Source organism: Bufo bufo, chromosome 5 (assembly GCF_905171765.1).
Source record: "Bufo bufo chromosome 5, aBufBuf1.1, whole genome shotgun sequence".
NCBI classification, from domain to species: domain Eukaryota; kingdom Metazoa; phylum Chordata; class Amphibia; order Anura; family Bufonidae; genus Bufo; species Bufo bufo.
This window is the reverse complement of record NC_053393.1, coordinates 167766608-167790833: the sequence shown is the minus strand read 5'-3', so window position 1 is coordinate 167790833 and position 24226 is coordinate 167766608. Positions and strand designations below refer to the sequence as shown.

At 44.2% G+C, this 24226-nt stretch overlaps 1 protein-coding gene across 2 annotated transcripts in view; it reads left to right on the top strand.

Annotated features, from left to right (window-relative positions):
• Window positions 1-20296: 20296 nt before the first annotated feature.
• The window catches only part of ZBTB14 (zinc finger and BTB domain containing 14), a 28605-nt gene continuing 24675 nt past the window's right edge, over window positions 20297-24226 (top strand). Inside the window, exon 1 of one of the 2 annotated variants that reach the window (XM_040433247.1) lies at window positions 20297-20765. In XM_040433247.1, the coding sequence (XP_040289181.1) occupies window positions 20690-20765 (76 nt within the window). In that variant the 5' untranslated portion in view covers window positions 20297-20689. The remainder of the gene's footprint in view (window positions 20766-24226) is intronic. The other variant, XM_040433248.1, reaches the window with a different exon arrangement.

Sequence of the window (24226 nt, the reverse complement as noted above, 5' to 3'; positions counted from 1 at the left end):
GAATTGCAGAACAGTTAGAGGCTACTTCTGCTGTGGCCTTTCAGAACAGGATGGCCCTAGATATGATCCTAGCAGAGACTGGGGGAGTTTGTAAAATGATTGGCGAAATTTGCTGCACCTACATCCCGGGCCCCAAAGGGAAGGTAACTGAAGCAATAAACAAGCTTACTACCTCTCAGAGGAATTAAAACGTAACTCAGGGATAACAGACCCATGGGATGATTACTTTGGATGGTTCAAAAATTGGAAATCCTTCCTCACCCAGATAGGTATGGTGATCGTCTTTATGCTAGTATTAATGTCAGTAGTGTTATGTTGCATTGTACCCGCTGTCCGAAAAATATGTGAAAAAATTGTGACTTTAACTACTGAACAGCCCATCATGCTGCTTTATGGTGAAGAAGAAATGGAAACCAAAGAATTCAACACAAGTTCCCACACCAATTACGATGTCGTACCGAGATAGGGAAAGATGAATCCCAGGGTACTATCATAAGTCCGATTAACCGGGAGTCTACCCAAAAGGGGTAGGTTGTCGCCACTGTGGGTGAAGAGGATTGCGAATAGTATTCCCAGGGGTTCACTAGGCAGGGAAAGTTCTACAATCAAGAGTCCAAGGGGGGACTGTTATGGAATATAATAGATACTTGCTTGTCACTTACAAAATGGTGTCTGTCCGAGAGACAACCCCCAGTATGCATTCTATGATTGAAACTATTTGCAGCAAAAACTTGAAACTGTCTTAAACTTTTTTCCTGTTTACATTCCTTCCTGCTAGAAAAACAATCATGTGAGCCCACTCCTCCCACTAATATATAATGTGAAGCCGCCACCTAATAAGTTAGAGTTATGCTTTGACCTTATATAGAGTGTCAGTGTTATTTATCTCGCCGTGCATGCACGTATCTATCTAATTTGGAGCAGTGTATCAACCTACCTGACCATTGATCAGAACCAGAACATGAATGGCACAGATGAACAATATACAGTTTTTTACGGAAACATATGAAAGCTCACATCTCAACTGTAAACCAATTGAAACACATATACAAGAACACAGTTGAATTCTTAAATAGCAAAATCCACAATTATTGTTAGGTTATCAATATTGCAAAAGCGGTGAACCCCTTTATGTAACATCTGGTTTAAAATGTAAAAAAGCATTACCTGTTCCAAATCAATACGGTTTACATGAATTCTGTAACATTACTGTACCTCAGACAGTTATTTTAAATACTGAATTCAAAGCATTGGGCCCTGATTTTTCAAAACCAGTGTAAAGTAAAGCTTTACTGGCTCTGTTCTCATGGATTTGCGCAAATAGAAAATTTTTCTGTAAAATTTTGATTTTTAGAGAGATAAAACATATCAACTAAATTTACCACTAACATGAAGTATGATGTGCCACGAGAAACCAATATCAGAATGGCTTGGATAAGGGTACTTTCACACTTGCGGCAAAGGATTCCAGCAGGCAGTTCAGTCGCCAGAACTGCCTGCTGGATCTGGCAACCTGGACGCAAACGGATGGCATTTGTCAGGCGGATACGGATGCGGATCAGTCTCACAAATGCATTGAATTTCTCCGGTGTCATCCGGAAAAACAGATCCGGTATTTATTTTTTTCACAGATTTAAAGGTCTGCGCATGCGCGGACTGGAAGAACGGATCCGTCAATGCGGCAATTTTAATGCGAGATCCGGCACTAATACATTTCAATGGCATTCCGACAAGTGTTCAGGATTTTTGTCCGGAGAAAAAACTGCAGCATGCTGCGGTATTTTCTCTGGCCAAAAAACATAAGAGGGACTGAACTGATGTATCCTGAACGGAATGCTCTACATTCAGAATGCATTAGAATAAAACTGATCAGTTTTTTTCCGGTATTGAGCCCCTGTGATGGAACTCAATACCGGAAAAGAAAAACGCTAGTGTGAAAGTACCCTAAGTAATAGCTTTCCAAAGTTATTACCACATAAAGTGACATGTCAGATAAAAAAAAAAAAAAAGATGATGATTACACTTACTGGAAATCAGATTTCAGAACCCCCCGACAGCACCACAGAGAAAGAGGACCTGCCCCTGCCCCTGCCCCTCCCCCCCTTAAGAGACAGGAAACCTAAAGAATAAAAAGGTGGAGCCTCGCTCCTACCTCAGTGATTTAAAGAGCATGAGAGTTATTCACATTTAATACATAACAAGCACCACCAAATTCTTTTTGTTTTTGCTGTTACAGGTATAAGGAAGGGTGCTGTCGTGGGGTTCTGAAAAACCGAATACTGTTAAGTGTAATCATAATTTTTCCCTTCTCATATGACAGCACCACAGATAGAATTACAGAGAAACACTTCTTCCTTAGGGAGGGACCACTGCTTTCTCCTAAAAAAAATAGATCAGAGGAAGAACCCAAATGGAGACGATAGTGTCTAAAGAATGTAGAGGGAGAAGACCACATGGCACTTTTGCAGATTTGCTCAATAGTGGCCTCAGCCCAAGAAGTAGAAATAAGGTTTCTATATTTTTAACTATATCTTATACATACAGTACAGACCAAAAGTTTGGACACACCTTCTCATTCAAAGAGTCTTCTTTATTTTCATGACTATGAAAATTGTAGATTCACACTGAAGGCATCAAAACTATGAATTAACACATGTGGAATTATAAACATAACAAACAAGTGTGAAACAACTGAAAATATGTCATATTCTAGGTTCTTCAAAGTAGCCACCTTTTGCTTTGATTATTGCTTTGCACACTCTTGGCATTCTCTTGATGAGCTTCAAGAGGTAGTCCCATGAAATGGTTTTCTCTTCACACGTGTGCCCTGTCAGGTTTAATAAGTTGGATTTCTTGCCTTATAAATGGGGTTGGGGCCATCAGTTGCGTTGAGGAGAAATCAGGTGGATACACAGCTGATAGTCCTACTGAATAGACTGTTAGAATTTGTATTATGGCTAGAAAAAAAGCAGCTAAGTAAAGAAAAACGAGTGGCCATCATTACTTTAAGAAATAAAGGTCAGTCAGTCAGCCGAAAAATTGGGAAAACTTTGAAAGTAAGGGCTATTTGACCATGAAGGAGAGTGATGGGGTGCTGCGCCAGATGACCTGGCCTCCACAGTCACCGGACCTGAACCCAATCGAGATGGTTTGGGGTGAGCTGGACCGCAGAGTGAAGGCAAAAGGGCCAACAAGTGCTAAGCATCTCTGGGAACTCCTTCAAGACTGTTGGAAGACCATTTCAGGGGACTACCTCTTGAAGCTCATCAAGAGAATGCCAATAGTGTGCAAAGCAGTAATCAAAGCAAAAGGTGGCTACTTTGAAGAACCTAGAATATGACATATTTTCAGTTGTTTCACACTTGTTTGTTATGTATATAATTCCACATGTGTTAATTCATAGTTTTGCCTTCATAGTCATGAAAATAAAGAAAACTCTTTGAATGAGAAGGTGTGTCCAAACTTTTGGTCTGTACTGTATATTCTCTTTTTTTATATATCCACATAACTTTTTTACTATATTAGGAATAAATTATCATTTAATTCAACTATCACCTGTTTGTCCTCCACTTAATTGCCAGATACAGTGTGCCAGTCTATCAATTAAACCTTATTTATACTTCTTTCTGACTGGGTGAGTCAGTCTAGACTTTGAGCACCTTACATGACAATAGACAGGTGAGCATCTATACAATCTCGTGATTCCAAGAAGTAGAAATAGCCAGAGTAGAGTGGGCTTTTAAAGACAAAGGAGGGGACCACTTCATAGCTAAATAGGCTAGGGAAATGCCCAATTTAATTCACCTGGCTTCGGAAGGTATCCTGCCTTTGTTAGGGCTGTGGAATAAAACAAAAAGAGCTGTGGACTTACACCATTCTGCTGAGATCTCCAAATAATGTAAAATACATCACCTTACATCAAGTGTATGGAATTTCTTTTCCTTGTCGGATTTGGGGCTATCACAAAAAGAAAGGGAGGAATGGAAGCCACTTTAGGTAAAAATTGAAAATGCATTCGGATTACCACTCTATCTTCTAGAATAGCAGTAAATGGGGGATTGAGATGGCCTGTAACTCACTAATGCGACAGAAGTCAAAGCCACAAGAAGCACCAGCTTCAGGGTAAGATGTTTTATCAAATAAGATTCCAAAGGCTCAAGTGGGGGCCGAGCTAAAGCATTAAGAACCAGGTTTAGATCCCAAGGAGCATCTTTTGGTAACAGAATTGGAGTGACTGTCTTCCAACCTAAAGAATCTAATAACCCAGGGATCTGCTGCAAAGCTCTAGACAAAGAGAACAGAAAGGGCTGAAACTTGAACTTTGAGTGTTTTGGCCAACCATAACTAAACCTTTTTGAAGAAATTCCAAAATCTGTGAAACGGGTACAGTTTCTGGAAGATTTTAGGGTCTAAGCCTGTAAACAACATACATTTCCTCTATATTATTGCATAAATGGAAATTGTCACCACTTTCTTGCTTTTTGGCAAGTAGCCTGTCACGGTACCTTCTGTGACAGAGGTTAGAAGATCAGAGAGACTGACTGCACGTGAGGTTAACTGACAGTCGCTTGATTCTCAGTGATGTTGCTTGGTAATGACTACACCTCTTGTCAGGCGCAGCTGGTGGTCATTACTGCTTTCCTATTTAGTTTGGTTTTACACTTCATACCATGCGGTTGATATTTTTTGCTTGGATTTGGAGGAGTTGGTGTGTGGACCTTGCTCGTGTTCCTGCTCATTCATTTTCTATAAGATAAGCTGTACTGCTCTTTTATTTGGTTGTTCCCTTGTGCTTGTTGTTACTAGGCCCCAGGGAAACGCTGGTTCGTTCACCTAGGAAGGAACCAGTAGTCTCATTCCCTTTCACTACCTTTAGGGCATCTCAGGGCTACCAGGGTTTAGGTTCCGGCATATATATTTTCCTACCTTCAGGATCTATACATACTGACAGGAGTCAGGCCCAGATCTATGAGTTTCCTAGGAGGTGACCTTTCCCTTCTCCCTAGTCTTGAGGCCTAGTTTTTTGTCCTCTCCCTTCTGTTGTCTTTCTGGTGTCCCTCCTCACCCCATTATTCGTGACATTGACACTCATTTTTCTGAGAACCCCTAACTGCTCAGTATCTCCCTTTCAAATTACAGGCCGTTAAATACAGACTCCGTACCTGAGGATGCCAGACCGGACCATGCATCAACAGGTTCAGAATCTGTGGAAGGATCCAAGGATCAGAGATTGACATGCTTCTGAGGGAAGTGAACCATGCTCTCCTGGGCCAGAAGGAAGCAATGAGAATCACTCTGGACTTTTCTTCCCTGATCTTTTTTAGGGCTAAAGGGACTAACTGAACTGTTGGGGAAAGTGTACACCAGAGGGAATTTCCACTCCTGCATGAGATCATCCACTCCATATGGGTATTTCCTGGGATTTAGAGAAAAGAAACAGTGCACTTTCCTGTTTTGCTTTGCTGCAAAAAGGTCTATAACTGGAAGTCCCTACATCCTCACTATTTAGAAAAGATCTCTGGGTTTAATGACCATTCTCCTTGCTTTAACTGGTGGAAACTCAGAAAATCTGCCTGAAGATTTTCTTTTCCCCTTATGTACAGAGCTGAGATATGACAAACTCCTTTATCCCAGCCTTTATCCCTTGTCTGCCGCCAACATCAGTAAACTTGATCTGGTGCCCCGTTGATGATTTATGTAGGCTATAGTTGTTTGGAAATCTGACATTATTCTGTTATGGCCTGGGCCTAATAATGGCAGGGCTACCTCTAGAGCTAGTCTGACTGCTAACAACTCCTTCCTGTTGGAGAAAAATGTCTTTTGCATTAGTGACCAATGACCCTGAAATATCTGTCCCACTAGATGTGCCCCCCAAAACAGAGGACTGGCATCTGTGGTCATCACTACTGATCTGGTTGTTTCCATGGAATGCCTTTGTTCATGTTTCCCATCTTCTGCCACCAATACACAGATGTAGCAGAGCTAAAATTGACTCTGATAATACATGTAACAGTGTCATCTCGTGCCATCTTGTGACAAAAGCCATTGAAATAAAGTGAAATTTTTTACCTAACGCATTTACCATCAGGTTTAGCTCGGATGCACCTGTAGGTCTGCCAAAGGTCCTGTTTGAGATCTGAAACCTGCAGTCCAGCGAACCTTTGCTTTTCTTGAATGCCAATAAGACTTTTGCTTCAAGTTTCCGAGAGTGAAGTTGAGCCCATTCAATCACTGGTATACACAAGGTGAGGGATCCTACAACAGACATCGCCTTTCTGATTGAAATCTTCAGAGACACCTTGAAATAGTGTAATTGTGTTTGTACCCAGAGAATCTTTTATTGTGGTAGAATTGTCTTCTGAACTCTTGAGTCTAGATTAAGACCTACAAAAATCTGATTCCTTTTTGAAGTTTTTCTTGATGTTTATGATCCACCCCAGGTCTTCTAAAGTCTTTATTACTTTCTGAACTGTTTCCGAACACTTGGAATGAAGCTGCTAGAATCAAGAAAACATTCTGGGTAAATGGGGATGTGATAGTAAGCATTTATCAGATCTAACACTGCGATAAAAATTTTTGGCAAGAGCAGTTGATAGGTTGATTTTATAGTCTCCAGTTAAAAAAAAATTTGAATACTAAAAATCTATTTCGATCCTTTAAATTTATGATTATCCTGAATGAACCTGTTTTAGATCCAGAAAAAGGGGAGAATAATACCCTTTCTTTCTTGTACTAGAACAAGGATAAATTAAATTATTGGTAAATTATCTCCCTTCTAACTACTAGAAAGGTAACAAATTGTGTTACTGAGTATGAAAAAAATATATATATATTTGTGGGGGGTTTTTTATGGGAGGGAAATTTTTGGGGTGTCGTCATGGGTTTCAAGAAAAACAATTACCGGTAAGAGCAATTATTGTTTTCCTCTCACCCATGACGGCACCCATGTGAGAATAAACTTTAAGGTAAAGAAATTAGGGGGTGCTACAGCCTGAAGCACCTTTCGGCCAAAATCTGCATCTGAGTCAAGATGCAGTCTGTAATGTCTAAAAAAAAAAGTATGGGGGGAGCTCTAGGTAGCCGCCCCTTCACATCTGGGCCAGAGAAGCATACGCCTTTTCCGCCCAAGAGGCGGCCACAGCTCTAGTGGAATGAGCCCTGAATCCTGAAGGAGTCAAGCTAAGGGAGAAATAAGCCAGGGAAATAGCGTTCTTTACCTATCATAGCTATAACACTAGTAGAGACTTTGTGCCCCCTTGCTTTACCCACAAACTGAATAAGGAGATTTTTGTCTATCCTCCATGATGACGTGGATTCTATGTAGAAAAGTAAACACCTTCTGACATCGAAGCAATGGAATTTCTCTTCCAACCTATTGGTTGGATTTGGACAGAAGGAGGGTAGAATCACATCCTGACTTCTATGAAAATCTGAGACCACTTTAGGCTAAAAGGATTGTTGTGGTCTAATAATCACCTTGTCCGAATTTCCAAAACCCATCTAGCAGATATTATCGCTAAGAGAAAGGCCAATTTGAAAGAAAGCATTTTAATGGAAATTTCGTTTAATGGTTCAAACTGATTTTGCGATAGTGCCGGAAGGACAGTATTTAAGTCCCAGGGGGGAGACAAAGGTCTTATAGAAGGGTGCATTCTTGATGCTGCCGACAAGAAACGTTTAATCCAAGGATGGTCTGCTAATTTGGCATCAAAGAAATAACAAAGCAGCTACTTGGACTTTTAACGTAGATGCCTTAAGATTCCTATCTAGCCCTGTTTGTAAAAACTCCAAAATCTTTGGAACTTCAGGAGGCCTAAAGGGGTCTGGGTTAAACCCTAAAAAAGCTGAAAAGATCTTCCAAATTTTTTTATATTTTCTTGCAGTGACTACTTTAGCGGATAATCCTCTCCCCGACCAGACTCCCCTTTCAAAATCCACACCGAGAGATGGAGCATTTTCGGGTTGGGATGAACTATAGGGCCCTGAAAAGGCAGATCTCTCCTCAATGGAAGGGTCCACGGTGTTTCCACTGACATTCTTAGCAGACTGCAGTACCAAGATCTTTTTGGCCACCTTGGGGCTACCAAGAAAAAAGAGGCCCTCTCTCTCTCTATTTTCTTTAGCACCTGGGCAATAAGGCAAAAAGGAGGGAAGACATATCCTAGCTCCTGACTCCAATCCTGTGCTAGCGCATCTATTGCCATGGGTCTTCCAAATGGTTGAGGGAGTAAAACCTCTCCACCTTTCTGTTTGCTCTTGAGGCAAAAAGGTCCACCGTAGGAGGACCATACCTCTGGACTATCTGTAAAAAAAATCTCCTTGTTTAGGCACCATTCTCCTAGTTTTAGAGAAAATTCACTTAGAAAGTCCGCTATGATGTTCTCCTTCCCCTTCAGATGCACTGCTATCTGAAAGATATTCAGACATAGGAGTAGAAGAGAAGGGATTCTTGTTCCTCCCTGATGGTTTATGTAGGCCACTGTTGTAGAGTTGTCTGAATAGAAGACAATCTTCTTGTGTTCTACCTCTGGTATTGCAAACCTCAGTGCCATTTCTACTGCCTTTAATTCTTTGAAGTTGGAGGATGTCTTCCTCATGTTTAAATCCCATCTCCCCTGCCAGCACCTGTTCTGGGAGTGGGCTCCGGGTTGGCATCTGTAGTAATTCTGATTGAGTTTAGAACTGTCCAGGGCATCCCTGCGGACAGGTTCTCCTCAATCGTCCACCACAGCAGGGAGAGTCTCGTTTTTGAGGAAATATGGAAACTCTGATCCAAGCAATAAGGGGAGCTGTCCCATGATCTTAGGATGTTTGTTTGCAGCTCTCGAGTGAATCTGTGCATAAGGTACTGCAGGGATTGCTGCTGTCATCTGCCCGAGTACCGCCATCGCTTCCCTGAAAGAACACTGGTAGGAAAGGAACACTGACCATACGTGTTCCCTGATTGATTCTTTTCTTGAAAGCGGAAGAAAACTTATTTGCAGACGGGAATCCAGCTGAATCCCCAGAAAAGTACAAACTTGCAAAAAAGTCAGACATTATTTTTTCCAGTTTATCCTCCATCCTAGATTTTCTAAAAGGGAGCAAAAGAATCTTATATCTTTTTCTAGTTTTTCTTTTGATCGGGAGATTAGTAAAAAAAAATCGTCTAGGTAAGGTACTAGAGTAATTCCAGACAGTCTGAGAAAGGCCGCTATCCAGCAATCTTGGAAGAAGAGATCCACAATTGACTTTATTGTCTCCATCCGAAACTTTTTGTAAAACAGGGTTTTGTTTAGTTTCTTTAGATTCAAAATCACTCTGAATGTCTCATTTGTTTTTTTTTACCAAAAATAGCGAGGAGTAGAACCCCTTGCCCCTTTCTGTCTTGGGGACCGGGCAGACAACCCCTTTGTCTAAGAGGGAGAAAACTTCCAATTCCAAGGCTTTGGCTTTTCTCTTGTCCGGGTTTTTGGGACAGGCTGTCTGAGCAAAAAATAAAAATTGTGGATGAGAAAGGAATTCCAGCCGGAATCCATTTTCTATCACACCTAGGACCCATTTGTTCTGAGGGACAGCCTTCCCCCACACCTGAGACCTGGCGTCATTGTTGTTTCTCCTTTGGACAACTGTCCTCGGGCTTGAACAAAAAACCAACAGACATTTTTTGAGGAATCGGAAACCCCTTCTTCCTATCTGAGGTCTTCTCTAGGTTGTCATCAAGGGAAGAACCAAACAACCTATATCCTTCACATGGAAGAGAGCAGAGTCTAGATTTGGAACCCTGATCCCCTCCCCCTTCCATGATTTGAGCCAAATAGCCTGTCTAGCAGCATTAGACATAGCAGCTGCTCTAGCGGAAAAACGGATCGCATCAGTAGAAGCGTCTGCCAGGAAGTCTGCAGCTTTGGAAAAGGTACATGGAAGAGAAAAAGAGAACCTTACAAGTATGATAATGCAAATACACTGATTATGCTTACCATATAGGGTTGTGATGAGTCACAACACCTATAGATCGCCTTGCTGGATTTTTCCCGTCCAGCTTGCGGGAAGGACTCTGCGTCTGCTGCCCAGGTCTGTGCCCTTTTCCATGGCTCACAGTCAATGGGATAAGGAAGAATCGATTGAGAGAAGAATTCAGACCATTCCAAGCGGCGCTGATGCAGAAAAGGACTCCATGCTACAATGTTACCATGAACGGTAATCTTTTATTCAAAAGTCAACGCATTTTAGGGGCGAACTGCTCCCTTCATCAGGACAATAAAACTTTTACATGTGAACACATCCTTTGTCATTATTTCTTTTATGCACTCCGTTTGAGCTCGATGTGCAGAAACACAGGGGGCAGGGCAGGTTTAGGGACGGGAGAGCATGGGGGGTTGCTAGGATACCGTGACATCCTTCCAATTGGGAGTCAACCAATGGCCGTGTTTAGTGGTCAGCTGGTTGCCGGGTTTGATGGGTGGCGTTCATATCACATGCCGCGTCTCCGACTGGCGTGTGAGGGGCGTATACCAAAGGCGGACACGTGATCATATTTTGTGACGTATAGTAGGGCATGTCCAGTGAATCCACATACCTCGGTCATGTGCCTCTGATCACATGACCGGCATTCGCCTGATTTATTTGTGGATTGGCATCGGGGAGGAGCATACACCCAGGGTAATGTGGGTGGTGCGTTCACTGTGTGGGAGGCATAAGTGCCGTATCTTATACTCAATAGATGACACTGAAAGGAATCGGAGCAAGTCCAAATTTTCTAAACGCAACATATATCCTTGGTATCGTTATCTAATATAAAACGCTAAAAGGTTGTGCATGTACAGAGATCAATGGGGCATATGGACCTATACCTATATTTCTATCTGCACATAGCAGCCTAGTGTAATAGACTAGAGTATTAGCACATTAAAAGCGGAGACATATAAGGGATACAGTCGTCTCAGATAAAATAGAGAAATAAATAAATACATGGAGGGAATATATATATACACCCATAAAAATATCTAAACACATAAAATATAAATATGTATGAAAATATATATATATATATATATACATACATACATACATACACACACACACACACGTGTATAAAAACATATATAAAAGAATATATCCAGTGGTTGGCCACTAAGTTATTCAGGTTTTTAGGGCATGAATTACAGTACAGTTTCACTCATCTCATTTAGTCCGTATGGAGTCAGGGTGTCCAATTGGCAGATCCAATATACCTCTCTTCTCTGGAGGTTACTGAATCTATTATACGGGTTGTCCGGTATATGGTCAATGGTAGTGAGCCTTAGTGTGTGTTTATTTTTTTCAGGTGTAGTTGCGCAGTGTCGCGAAATACTATGTTTTGGGCATAGTTTTTGTATGTTATGTCTATGTTGGTTGACCCTGCAATGTAATGCTTGTGTTGTACGGCCTACATACTGGAGGCCGGATTCGCATTCAATTAAGTATATCACATAGCTACTCTTGCAGGTTAGGTGATGTTTTATTGGAAAGGTGGCACCATTTTTCGTAGAGCTGAAAGTTTTTTTATTGTGTGTGATCATGTCACAGCATAGACACCGTCTTGTGTCGCATTTGAAGCTGCCCACAGGTTCCTTTATGGTTGTATTTTTAGTTTTTGTATGTTTTTTCTGTTTACTTGGGGCTAAAGTGCGTTTTATTGTAGGCGCTCTTCTGTAACTGATCAACGTTTTTTTCGGGGGGTATTTTTCGAGATATGGATCCGGTTTCAAAATGTCCCAGTGTTTGGTCAATATTGTACGGATTGTTTTATTTGAAGTATTGTATTGTGTGATTAGATTTAAATGTTTCAAATGTTTATGTTTGTTCTTTAACTGTGCTCGTTAAGCATTCTTTTTGCGTATTTTTTGCGCTCTTTTGGTATGCATCTTTTAGCAACTTGCTTGGGTAACCTTTGTCGGTAAACCTTTTTTGTATGATTTTTGCTTGTTCCTTAAAATCAGCATTCTCTGTGCAATTACGCCTTATGCGTTTGTATTGGCTGTATGGTACATTTTGGAGCCATTTTTTATGATGGAAACTCTTATAGTGTATGTAACTATTGGTATCAAGTTGTTTAAAATACGTTTTTGTTGTAAGAATATTATTTTTAATGTTGATGGAGATGTCTAGAAAGTTTATTTGGGTTTTTGGGTAATTTGGGGTAAACATAATCCCCCAATTTGTATTATTGAGTTTCCCATGAAATTTTAGTGCTGAACGCTCATCACCGTTCCAGTCAATAAAGATATCGTCTATATATATCTTTTGTAGTAGACGATCTGCTTGTTTGTGATGGGGTTATTGAAAATGTGTGTGTTCTCAAAGTGGCCCATGAATATATTTGCGAAAGCTGGTGCCACTTTCGTACCCAGCGAGGTACCGCGGCATTGGTGATATGTGGTGCCATTGTAAATAAAAAAGATATTTTCTAAAATAAAACGTAAACTATCCAATAGGAATTTAATCTGTGGTGATTTGAAGGTGGTATTGTTGTGCAATGTAGTTTCCACGCATTCAATACCCAAATTGTGTTCGATATTTGAATATGATGCTGTAACGTCCATAGTGAATAGTGCGTATGTGCTTTCCCATGTTATATTGCCGATTTCTTCCATTAGCTGTCTAGAATCGTGTAGGTAACTTGGTAGATTCTGGACATATGGTTGAAGGAATAGATCAAGGTAATGTGATAAATAACTTGTTGCTGAGTTTGTATTTGACACAATGGGCCTCCCTGGGGGGTTCTCTGTATTTTTGGTAAATGGTAAAAATAGGGACTGGATGGTGCCTTTGGTGTAAGGAATTTTTTTTCTTTTTTATTTATGTATTGATTTTCATAGGCCTTTTTTTAATATAAGGTTTATTAGCCTCTTTGTTACGTCTGGGAAGGGATTTTCTGATGTTACCCGGTAGTATAGGATGTCATTGAGGATGTTGTGTGCTTCTCTTTCATAATCATCTACGTTTTGTATTTGGACTTACTCCCATTCCTTTCAGTGTCATCAATTGAGTATAAGATACGGCACTTACGCCTCCCACACAGTGAATGCACCACCCACATTACCCTGGGTGTATGCTCCTCCCCGATGCCATTCCACAAATAAATCAGGCGAATGCCGGTCAGGTGATCAGAGGCACATGACCGCGGTATGTGGATTCACTGGACATGCCCTACTATACGTCACAAAATATGATCACGTGTCCGCCTTTGGTCTACGCCCCACACAGGTCAGTCGGAGACACGGCATGTGATGTGAATGCTGGCGCTGCCCATCAATTCCAGCAACCAGCTGACCACTAATGCCGCCCACTAAACACGGCCATTGGTTGACTCCCAATTAGAAGGACATCACGGTATCCTAGCAACCCCCCACACTCTCCCGCCCCTAAACCGGCCCCGCCCCCTGTGTTTCTGCACATCGCGCTCAAACGGAGTGCATAAAAGAAATAATGACAAAGGATGTGTTCACATGTAAAAGTTTTATTGTCCTGATGAAGGGGGCAGTTCGCCCCTGAAACGTGTCAACTTTTGAATAAAAGATTACCGTTCATGGTAACATTGTAGCACTGAGTCCTTTTCTGCATCAGCGCCGCTTGGAATGGTCTGAATCCTTCTCTCAACCAATGCTTTGGAATAGGTAGGGAGGGAAGCTAATAATTCCTCTCTATGTTTTTTGTCCCTAATATGAGTCTCCAGTTGATCTAACCATAGTCTTTAGGACCTGGAGACCCAAGAGGCGGCAACCGCCGGCCTAAGACAAGTTGAAGCAGACTCCCAAGCACGTCAAAGATAGACATCTGCTTTCTTATATAAAGGGTCCGCTAAACAGCCCAAATCATCAAAGGGTAGAGCCGATCTTTTCGATATTTTTGGTACTGGAGCAACTTGTCACGACCATGCTCATGGTCACGATTCCTGGACTCGCATGCTGTTGCCGCGGTCTGGTCTTGTTATCAATCACAGGTGAGGGCTGAAGTATGTGGCCTCACGTGTGGTTGCCGCTGGCAACAGGATGTTATTCGAAGTATAGCAGCCTGAGCTGTTGCTAGGCAGCTTGCTGTTAAGGGCATGCGGTTGCACCTGGCAACCTATCTTTGTAGGTGTGCCTTTTGTCTGCATGGTGTGCACTGTGACATTTTCCCTTCACTTGCGGTTGCTCGCGGTAACGTGTGGTGTTGTGTGCATGTGGTGGCAGTGTCTCGGCCTTCTGGCTGATTCCCAGGACATGGTTGCCACGCATGCCGTTGCCGGCGGTAACAGGTGGAGTGTGGTGTTTATGTGTGTATTTCCCTTTAAGTGGTTTCCGTTCTTTGCCTGGTGTAGGAAGGGTTAACTCCCTTCTTAGTGTGTGAACACTGGGTGTGTCTGTGTGTAGGTGTGGCTACTTGGGCTTTTTAGCCTCTGCTGGATGCCTGTAGCTGAGGGGTACTTCAGCCATGTTTATGCTGGAGTCATCCTCCTGGTATTATACCATCTATCTAGTGAGGGCCACCCTTGTGGTCATAAGATATGTTTAGACATTGTTGTTTTATATGTCTAGTGGTGTCTCTATCTTTATTGCAGCTTATGGTTGTCTGGGTTCCTGTGTGCTTTGTGTGTGTGCTGTGTCCTTTTGTGTTTGGTGTGGACATTAGCATTTGTGCACGGGTTCCAGTCTGTGTGTCTGTGGCAGGTTGGTGTGGTACTAGTTTCACTACCTGCCATTGCCATGTCTGTATATGTTTCCCTTTCCTTGCAGCTTGGCCAGTTTAGACACCTGTTCGTCCGTGTCTAGGAGGAACAGGTAGTCTTACCCTGCTCCTAGTCCAGGGATTTCCTCAGGGCTAGTAGGGACTCGAGGTTCCTGAGTATGAGCCCTCCTTCCATCTGGGTTGGCTCATACGGTTAGGAGTCAGGGTCAGAGTTAGGGACGCTTTAGGAGGTGACCTGCTCCCTGATTCTGTTGTCCTGGCCTAGCAGCTTCCTTATTCATATAACATCGCACAGTTGAGGGTTTCCCCCACTCTCAGCCGTGGCACATCTATGGTGGGAGCTTTATCCCATATTCCTGCTACAGTTTCTTCAAATGGATATTTCCTTTTTACTGAATTAGGAATGAAAAATTTCCTGTCAGGATTTTTCCATTCATTTTTGATAAGGGCTTCCATATTTTTATGAACGGGGAAAGCTCTATGCTTTTTAGGGCTGTGACCTTCGAAAACTTTGTCAGCAATAGATTTATGTTGTTTTATGTCCTCTAATTGCATAGTGGCTTTAACAGCTTTCAATAAGGGATTGGTATCTTCCGGTGGAAAAAAAAAGTCCTCCCACTGAGTCCTCTTCTGAAGAGAAAGAATCCTCTGATTGGGCCTGGCCGGATTCTCTATCCTCTTCTTCATCAGAAAAATCTGAATCAGGGTCCTTAATATAAGAAGACCTGTCTGGAGACCCTGGACAACCCGGACCAAGTGATTTAATAGACGCTTTAACTTCTGAGTGTATCAAAGCCCTCATATTTCTAGATAAACTGAGAGACTCTTCCATAACCAACTTATCTATACATGCTTGACATAATGTCTTAACATAAGAGGCTGCTAAAACTGTTCTACATGATCCACACTCTTTATGTTTAATCTTTTCAGATGATTTTCTAGTTGTTTTTGCTGCCTATAACAATAAAGCAAAAACAACACCCAAATTAATATGGAAAGGATAAATCTCACTAAAAGCAGAGTCAAGCTTCCCTACACCTTAGGACCAATACCGGGCTTGCAGGCCTCGAGGGTTCCAGGGGGACGGCGCATCCTGTATCACCTGGTTCCGACATGCTGGTGGAAACACAGATCCTGCACAGCACTGTGTGCATTCAAGGCACTCCTGCTGCCAATTTATATGCCGTGCCTCGGCTCCTTTAAACTCATAGGTCCCCAGAGAACGCCTAATCCACGCTTAAGGATGCCCACACCTCCTCCGGCAGTCGCCCGGATAGGACGTCTAAGGCTGGAAGAGGCTGTCCCCACGCACACGCACAGAACGTTGAGGAAAATGCGCTTCCATCTTGGAAGCGGGACGCAGGGCATCCCGCAGCAATGGACCGGGAGCTGCCCGAACACGGCCACAGCGGCTCCCCGGGAGGCTAGCGGGGATGCAGGAGGAAGAAACAGGCTCAGGTAGAGGCTCCCCAAGGAGACTGACGCCGCCAGGGATAGGTCCCTTTACGGTAGAGCAGACCCGGACCTCGCCAGCCCCCGAAGATGAGAACCGACTTATAAAAAAGAGCCAGAGCTCCTCAGGTACCTCCTATCCGGAGGACAGGAAACCTGAACTGAGGTGTGGTGGGGGTGTGAACCTTTTTATCTTCTCAGGTTTCCTGTCCTGGATGGGAGGTCCTGTTCGCATGGGTGCCATCATAGGTGAGGGGGAAATTTTTTAATCTTTCTCCTACCTTTAGTTTGGCCTCATTGTTTTGCTACAGAAAAAGGTGCCTCCAAAGATGAACCCATTACCTCTGAAAACCAGAGGATCTGTTTTTCTGGTCTGTCTCTAAGCTGCCTTCTCCCTCCTATTCTAGAAAAAGTCCAAAAGGGTGTTCTAGCTTTAGAAGAGGAGGATGAAGAGGAGGGGAAATATCCTGAACCCGGAAATCGCTTCTTCCTGTTTGCTGCTTTTTCAAGTTGCTGATACAAGGCAGAATCGAACAAAGACTCTCCCTGGCATGGGATCCCACATAATCTCTGCTTAGAAGACATATCTCCTTGGCCTCAGTTCTATTAACCATAAGGCCCTGCGGGCCAAATTTGCCAGTAAAGTTGCCTGAGCAACTAACCTCACTGCTTCAACAGAAGCGTCAGATAGAAAGTCTGCCTCCTTCGTTAAGGTAAGTAAGGAAGAAATAATTTGATCCCTGGAACACTTGTCTCTCAACTGTGCTTCCAACTGTTTCAGCCAGATGATTAAAAATCTGGCTGTAACTGTGGCTGCAATATTTGGAAGGAGGACAGAAGCAGATTTCCATGCATATTTTAAGAGGGACTCTGCTGTTTTGTCTAGAGGGTCTTTAAGGACCCCCAAATTGTCAAAGGATAAGCATGAACACCTTATAAATGGTGACATCAATCCTGGGGGCTTTATTCCAGGATGATGAGAACGCTTCTTCAAATGGATACTTCCTTTTTAAACCTCTAGGGATAAACACTTTTTTCTATCTATTTTTTTCCACTCTTTATCTATCAAGGTCAATATATTTTTATGAACCGGGAAACACCTATGCTTCATTTCCTGTAACCCTTCAAACATAGCATCTTCTACAGACTTATCTTCTTTCACCTCCTCCAAGTTCATAGTAGATCTAATAGCCTTTAATAACTTATCCATATCTTCTATTGGAAACAAAATTTTCTTTCAAATTCTTCCACTGAAGATGATGATTAGAATCAAAACAGAAATCTGATGAATCACGGTCTTCCGAAGAATCCTCCTGGGATAGAAACACTTTCTCCCTAGAGGATTGCTGGAGAAGGCTGAAAGAAGGGGCAAGAGGGGTGGGAAGGGAGTAACATAATGCTCCATATCAAGAAGAAACCTTTCTTGGCTTCTTCAGCAGTGTTTGTCCTCTGTAGTGCGATGCCCCACCGGATACTCCATAAGTGGTGCACAGTAAAAGTGTCGAAGGCCTATGTATATACCTCCCCAATAAAATGGTCATGGCAGCTGTAAACCGGAAATATGCAAGCACATTGAACGTCCCTCCCAATCAGCCGAATGTGCGTGATTTGAATTTTTATTTTTAAAAACTTTAGGGAACTATAACAAGCAATCATTAGATTTCTATTGTCATAGACTCCAATATATTAGCATTGGAGTCAATGATGATTTTACTAGTTTCTTATGGAACCCTACTACAGGCTCCACAGGAAACACTGTGCAGCAGCCTCCTGTATTTCCAGTATTTAGCGTGCTCAAATGCCACGGTGAGGATTAACCATGGCATCTGAGAGGTTGAATGTCCGCAAATGGCATTACTGCCAGTCGCGGACATTAGCCACAAGTGTCTGGTGTATGAAACAGCAGGCACCCAGTTGCTATGACACCCGCTCCGCCCAGGAGCAGGCGCCATCTTTAAAGATGTCACATAGTACGTCACATGTCGGGAAAGGGTTAATATACCTATCTGATTACTGAGAAACAATGGGGGAGATATATACTAAGACTGGTGTTAAACACCTCTCTTAGGGCTCATGCACACGACCAGTGCCTGTTTTGCGGCCCCAATGATGGTTTATGGGTCCACATCCAACCTGAAAAAATGAAGATAGGATGAGGCCAAAAAATATGTTTGCGTGTATGAGCCATTAGTATAAAGTCCACTGGTGAAGAAAATGCCTAATTTAGGAAAAAGCGTCGACCTCTCTGGTGGTTGGGACTGTGGTAGCTCACATAGGCCAGAACTTTTTCCTATAGTTTACAAGCACGACCATCTCTGTTGGATTGCAGGGTGGTCGTTACCATGGATACGAGCAGTGTATAATGTGATGAAAAAATGAATCAAGCCAGCAAAGGAAGCAATATGGATAATAACAATATATTAGTAAGTGCCTTGCATTAACTTTCTCTATGTGATTAATGCCATTTGCTGAAGTGAGACAACCCCTTCAAGGCTGTATGAATAGAAAAACTTAAAAAGTTATGGGTCTTAGAAGGCAGAGCAAAAAATAAATAAATATCAAAATACAAAATCTGTCTGTGTCTTTAAAGGGAGTGTGCAAAGTTTTTAAGTTACCCCCTCTGTCCACCAGTCACGAGAACAGGGGTCCCGTTTCCCTGTTCTGATGGGGCGGCAGCTCATGCATGCGCAGTGTTGCTCCATTCTCCATGGGAGCTCTGGAGATTGAATACAGCCCTCAGATATCACTGGTGCTCTCAAAGAGTGAACGGACTGCAGTGCACATGCTTCGCCTGCCGCTCCGCTAGATCTGGGCTAAGGACCTCCGTTTCAGTGATGGGCAGGGGTCGGACCACCAGCATTCAGCCAATTATTCACTATCCTGTGGATAGGGGTTGTCTCATCATGGACAATGGGGGCATATCGCTAGGATATTCCCCCATTGTCTTATAGGTGTGGGTCCCACTGCTGGGACCTGCACCTATATTGAGAATGGAGCCCCGAAAGTGAAGAAGGGCGCACTGCGCTTGCGCAGCAGCCCTCCATTCATTTTCTATGGGGCCGGCGAAAATAGCCGAGCGCTGGCTTGGCTATTTACATCGGCCTCGTAGAAAGGAATGGGAACGGGGGCCACGCATGCGCAGTACGCTCCCATTCACTTCTATGGGAAGCCGGCTTGGTGGTGGACGGACCGGAGTCCTCCAGCCACCACCTTGCCGGAGTCCGTTCTCCGTATAAGACAATGGGGGCATATCCTAGCGATATACCCTCATTGTCCATGATGAGACAACCCCTTTAAAGTTAAAGGGGTTGTCTCACTTCAGACAGAGGCATTCATCATGTATTGCTTCCTTTGCTGGCTAGATTCATTTTTCCATCACATTATACACTGCTCGTTTCCATGATTACAGACCACCCTGCAATCCATCAGTGGTGGTCATGCTTACACAATAGAGGAAAAAGCACAAGCCTATGTGCAGTGCCATGGTGGTCTTTAACCATGGAAATGAGCAGTGCCTAATGTGATTGAAAGATGAATCCAGCCAGCAAAGGAGGCAATATGGACAATCACAATACATTAGTGTCTTGTATTAACTTTCTCTACATGATAAATGCCACTTACTGAAGTGAGACAATCCCTTTAAGAACTTGGCACAACTTGTTTAAATGGTTAATGATAACAAACGGAAGGGACCTGCAACTATTTTAGTTAAAAAAAATAAAAATAAAAATAGCCAAAAGTCCCATTTTCACCTGTTCCGCAGTCTTAGGGTACTTTCACACTAGCGTCGCTGGATTTTGGCAGGCCTGCCGGATCCGGCAATCTGTATGCAAACGGATACCATTTGTAGACGGATCCGGATCAGTCTCAGAAATGTATTGCAATACCGGGTCCGTCTCTCCGGTTGTCATCCGGAAAAAACGGATCTGGCATTCCGGCAAGTGTTCCGTTATTTTGGACAGAGAATTTTCTCCGTCCAAAAACCGTACAGTGACTGAAGTGAAGACATTCTGATGCATCCTGAACGGATTGCTCTCCATTCAGAATGCATTAGGATAAAACTGATCAGTTCTTTTTTCCAGTATTGAGCCCCTAGGACGGAACTCAATGCGGCTAGTGTGAAAGCACCCTTAGTAAATGTGCCCCGCTGACTGTAGAGGTGCTGCCTCCTCCATTACCACACGAGGGCAGCCTCGTCCCCTCCAAAGCCTGGGACGGGCCGGGCATTGCCGTCTGCAGGTCACGCACGGAGTAGCTCGCGCTGCACTGACGTGACTTCCCGCGGGAGCCCGCACCTGCCGCTCCCGCTCGTTACTGCGCACCTCCCCGCCGGAGCTCCTCCCCCTCGCGCCGTCTTGTCAGCTGGTGTGGCCGAAATAAGTCAAGAGGCCGTTACCTTTTTGATACAGTGTGAATGAATGTGGTACAGATGTAAACAGCGTTCGCTGCCAACTTCGCTCCCCGCACTGGCAGAGGCGCCAATGGCGCCCCCGCCCCGGTACTGGGCAGTCCTGTGCCTGCGCGGCGCGCCCTCTCCTCACGGCGCATGCACAGGAGCCTCACAAAGACGTGCACAACTCACGTAGTTCCCCGTCATAGAGCGGCTCGCGGCCGGCCACAAGGTAAGCGCTCCCGCCGCGTAATGGCGCCAAACGGCGGGCGCGGGTGTGACCCAGAACAGGTGGCTGTGCGCGCTCTCGGTGTCTGGCGGCGTGTTATAAAAGCGGCTGTTGCCCGGGCGCAGACGTCTGCTCTCTGTATTACGTTACTGTTCGTGCCATAAAGTAACGGCGCAGAGACGGGAGCTGGCCTAGCGGAGGAGACCGCTCGTGTGAGCATGCGCTGCTGTCATGGCGGACGCCCGGCCGTGTGTCGGGATGTGCGGGTGCTTGTTGTGTCGGTAGGGGCGCGCAGCAGTGCTGGAGAGTGGCCTGGAGTGCGAGGACGCCTCACGTTCCTGCAGCCTGCTCACCTCAGCTGACGTGCACGGAGCCGGCGGCGGCTGCGACTTGTGTGCGCTCCTCAGCGCGCATTGTGTCCAGATCTCGTAGGCGCGGCTCTGGCCTAATGTTAATAAACAACCGTTTTCTCAATTATCTGGCGACAACTGTGCAACTTTTATCGTAAACTATATAATAATATACCGAGAGCGGTCAGTGTCTGCTGAGCGCCTCACTCTCTGAGGAGATGTCCAGAGCAGCCTTCATTTTGTATTCTGCTCCTGAAGGATGAAAGCTGCGCTGTGATTGCTTCCCATGGGCAACTACTCAGACTGTGCAGCGTCCCTATACTTTAGGAAAGCTTTTGCTGTCATAGAGACCTATCAAAAGTTTGGGGCCCAGTGCTGAGACCCCTGCCCACCTCTGGAAGGAGGAGAGACAAGTCCTCATAGCACATCTTCTCTCCTTGCTTCAGAAGAAGGAATTGAGACTTAACTATAAAGGGGGTATTCCAGTTTGACGTTATCCTCTATCCAGAGCTGTCTGGTGCAGCTGCACACATGCCCGACCGGCCACTCTGTTCATTTCAGGGGGTATGGGGCCCCCCGTGATCGGTGGTGGTCCCAGCGGTAAGACCCCCACTGATCTAATAGTTATCTGCTATCCTGTGGATAGAGGGTGACTTTAAAACAACCGAAATCCACCTTACAACTGTTTGTGTAAAAGTAGTCGCAAGGCCTCTTTTATTTTATTTTTTAACTGGCCATGTTTGCTAACTCTCCTCCACCATTTTATATGAGCGCCTCTCTTGCCTCGTTCTAGCAGTCAGTGGGGTCTCAGCATTTGGAACCCCACAGATCAAAACTTTTAGTGTGTTGCAATGGCATGTCACAAGTTGGGATTAGCGAACCCGGATTTTACAGGTTACAGGGTTTCTGTCAGCAGGAAAATGGGTATTAACCTGGCTGACAGTAGTGATATACTAATGTCAGCTGAACATAACTATATTAGTGCCATCTCACTGCGTGCCGCCAGTTATTGAGAAAAAATAATGTATAATATGCAAATGAGTCTCTGGGGGGGGCGTTGCTCCTGCTCCTAGAGGCTCCGTTCTCCCACCTCTGGACACGCCCTGCTACACTATATTGACAGGGCCAGGCAGCGTTGGTCTCCTGCCGGCCCATGTCGACCGTGGAAATCTTGCGCCGTCCCGTTTAGTATTCGGCAAAGTGAGTGAAGCTGTCAGACAGCAAGTCCTTCACTCACTGCGCGAATACTAAACGGGACAGCGAAGGCGCTAGATTTCCACGGCAGGAGGAGACCAACGCTGCCTGGCCCTGTCAATCTAGTGTAGCAGGGTGTGTCCAGAGGTGGGAGAACGGAGCCTCTAGGAGCAGGAGCATCGCGCGCCCCCCCGCGTCTAGAGACTCATTTGCATATTATACGTTATGTTCAGCTGACATTAGTACATCGCAAAGGTCAGCCAGGTTAGGGTACTTTCACACTAGCGGTTTTCCTTTCCGGCATAGAGTTCCGTCACAGGGGCTCCATACCGGAAAAGAACTGATCAGGCATATCCCCATGCATTCTGAATGGAGAGTAATCCGTTCAGGATGTCTTCAGTTCAGTCGTTTTGACTGATCAGGCAAAAGATAAAACCGTAGCATTCAAAATGCCGGATCCGGCCTGCGCAGACCGGTGAAAAAAAAATACAAAACGGATCCGTCTGTCCGCATGACAAGCGGAGAGACGGATCCGTTCTTGCAATGCATTTGTGAGACGGTTCCGCATCCGCATCCGTCTCGCAAATACTTTGTCACATCCAAATCGGCGGATCCTGCCGCAAGTGTGAAAGTAGCCTTAAAACCCATTTTCCTGCTGACAGAAACCCTGTAAGCATTCGGGCAGTGGAGGAATCCCGTTATGGATTCTGTTATAACGTAATGCAAAACGGAAACCTTTAAGAGGGATTCCTTTTTGTTCCGTCATAATACAAGTCTATGGGCAAGCATAACGTATCCGTCTGGTTTCCTTTATGCAGGACTTTGATGTCACCAGTGCTGGCAACACCATCCTCTGGCCTCCTGTAGACGACTGAGGGGACATCTAATTACTATGTATAAATATATCAGGGGGCAGTACAGAGATCTCTCCCATCATCTATTTATCCCCAGGACTGTGATGAGGGGCATGGACGGATATCTTTTTTCAGCCATACTATGTTTTGCGATCCGCAGAACACGGATGCCAGCCATGTGTGTTCCGCATTTTGCCCTCAATAGACCAGTCCTATCCCTGTCCGTGATACAGACAAGAATAGGACATATTATATTTTTGATGCGGACAGCACACTGTGTGCTCTCCGCATCTTTTCCAGCCCCATTGAAGTGAATGGGTCTGCCTCCGAGCCACCTGTGCATGAGGCCTTACAAACTATGTTACTTTGAAAGTTGTAGCCATGCCAGGAGTTACTGAATGGTCACTGCTATTCGACTAGCACTAGCCACATTTGGCGGTGTATTCTGAAAGAAATTAGCAGTTATTATAAAGATCGATATTGAAGCGAGCCTCCAGGCTCATTTGCCTTAGGGCTCATTCAGATGGCCGTGTGCTGTCATCAAAAATGCAGAGCCGTTTGTTTGCGGATTAGATGCTCACCCATTTACTTCTATGGGGCCCTTTTCTTCCATTCCACGGCTCCGCAAAACAAATGAAACGTCCTATACTTGTCAGTGAAAATGAGATGTCTATGGGTCTGCAAAAATGCAGAATGCAATCCGTTTTGTTTGAGGACATGCTGAACTGTCCTCAAAAAAACGGATCTGCATTTTTGCGCACAGCATACTGCCGTCTGAATGAGCCCTTAAGGGTATTCTGTAACAGAAGTCACTGCAGTTTCTGCCTTGATTTTTCAGTTTGGATGCCACATGGATACGCTTGCAGTTTAGCCCCCCTGGATTGAGATAAACAGCGAGGGGACACCTGCCATGGGTTCCAGCAGTGTCCAACACCATGCCAATTAGGGTTGTTGCGGGTATCGAAATTTCGATACCCAATCGATACAGCGCTCTCATGTTCATCGTATCAATACCAGGATTAAAAAAAAATTCTATACTGGTCTGCGCAGTCTAGTATCACAGAAC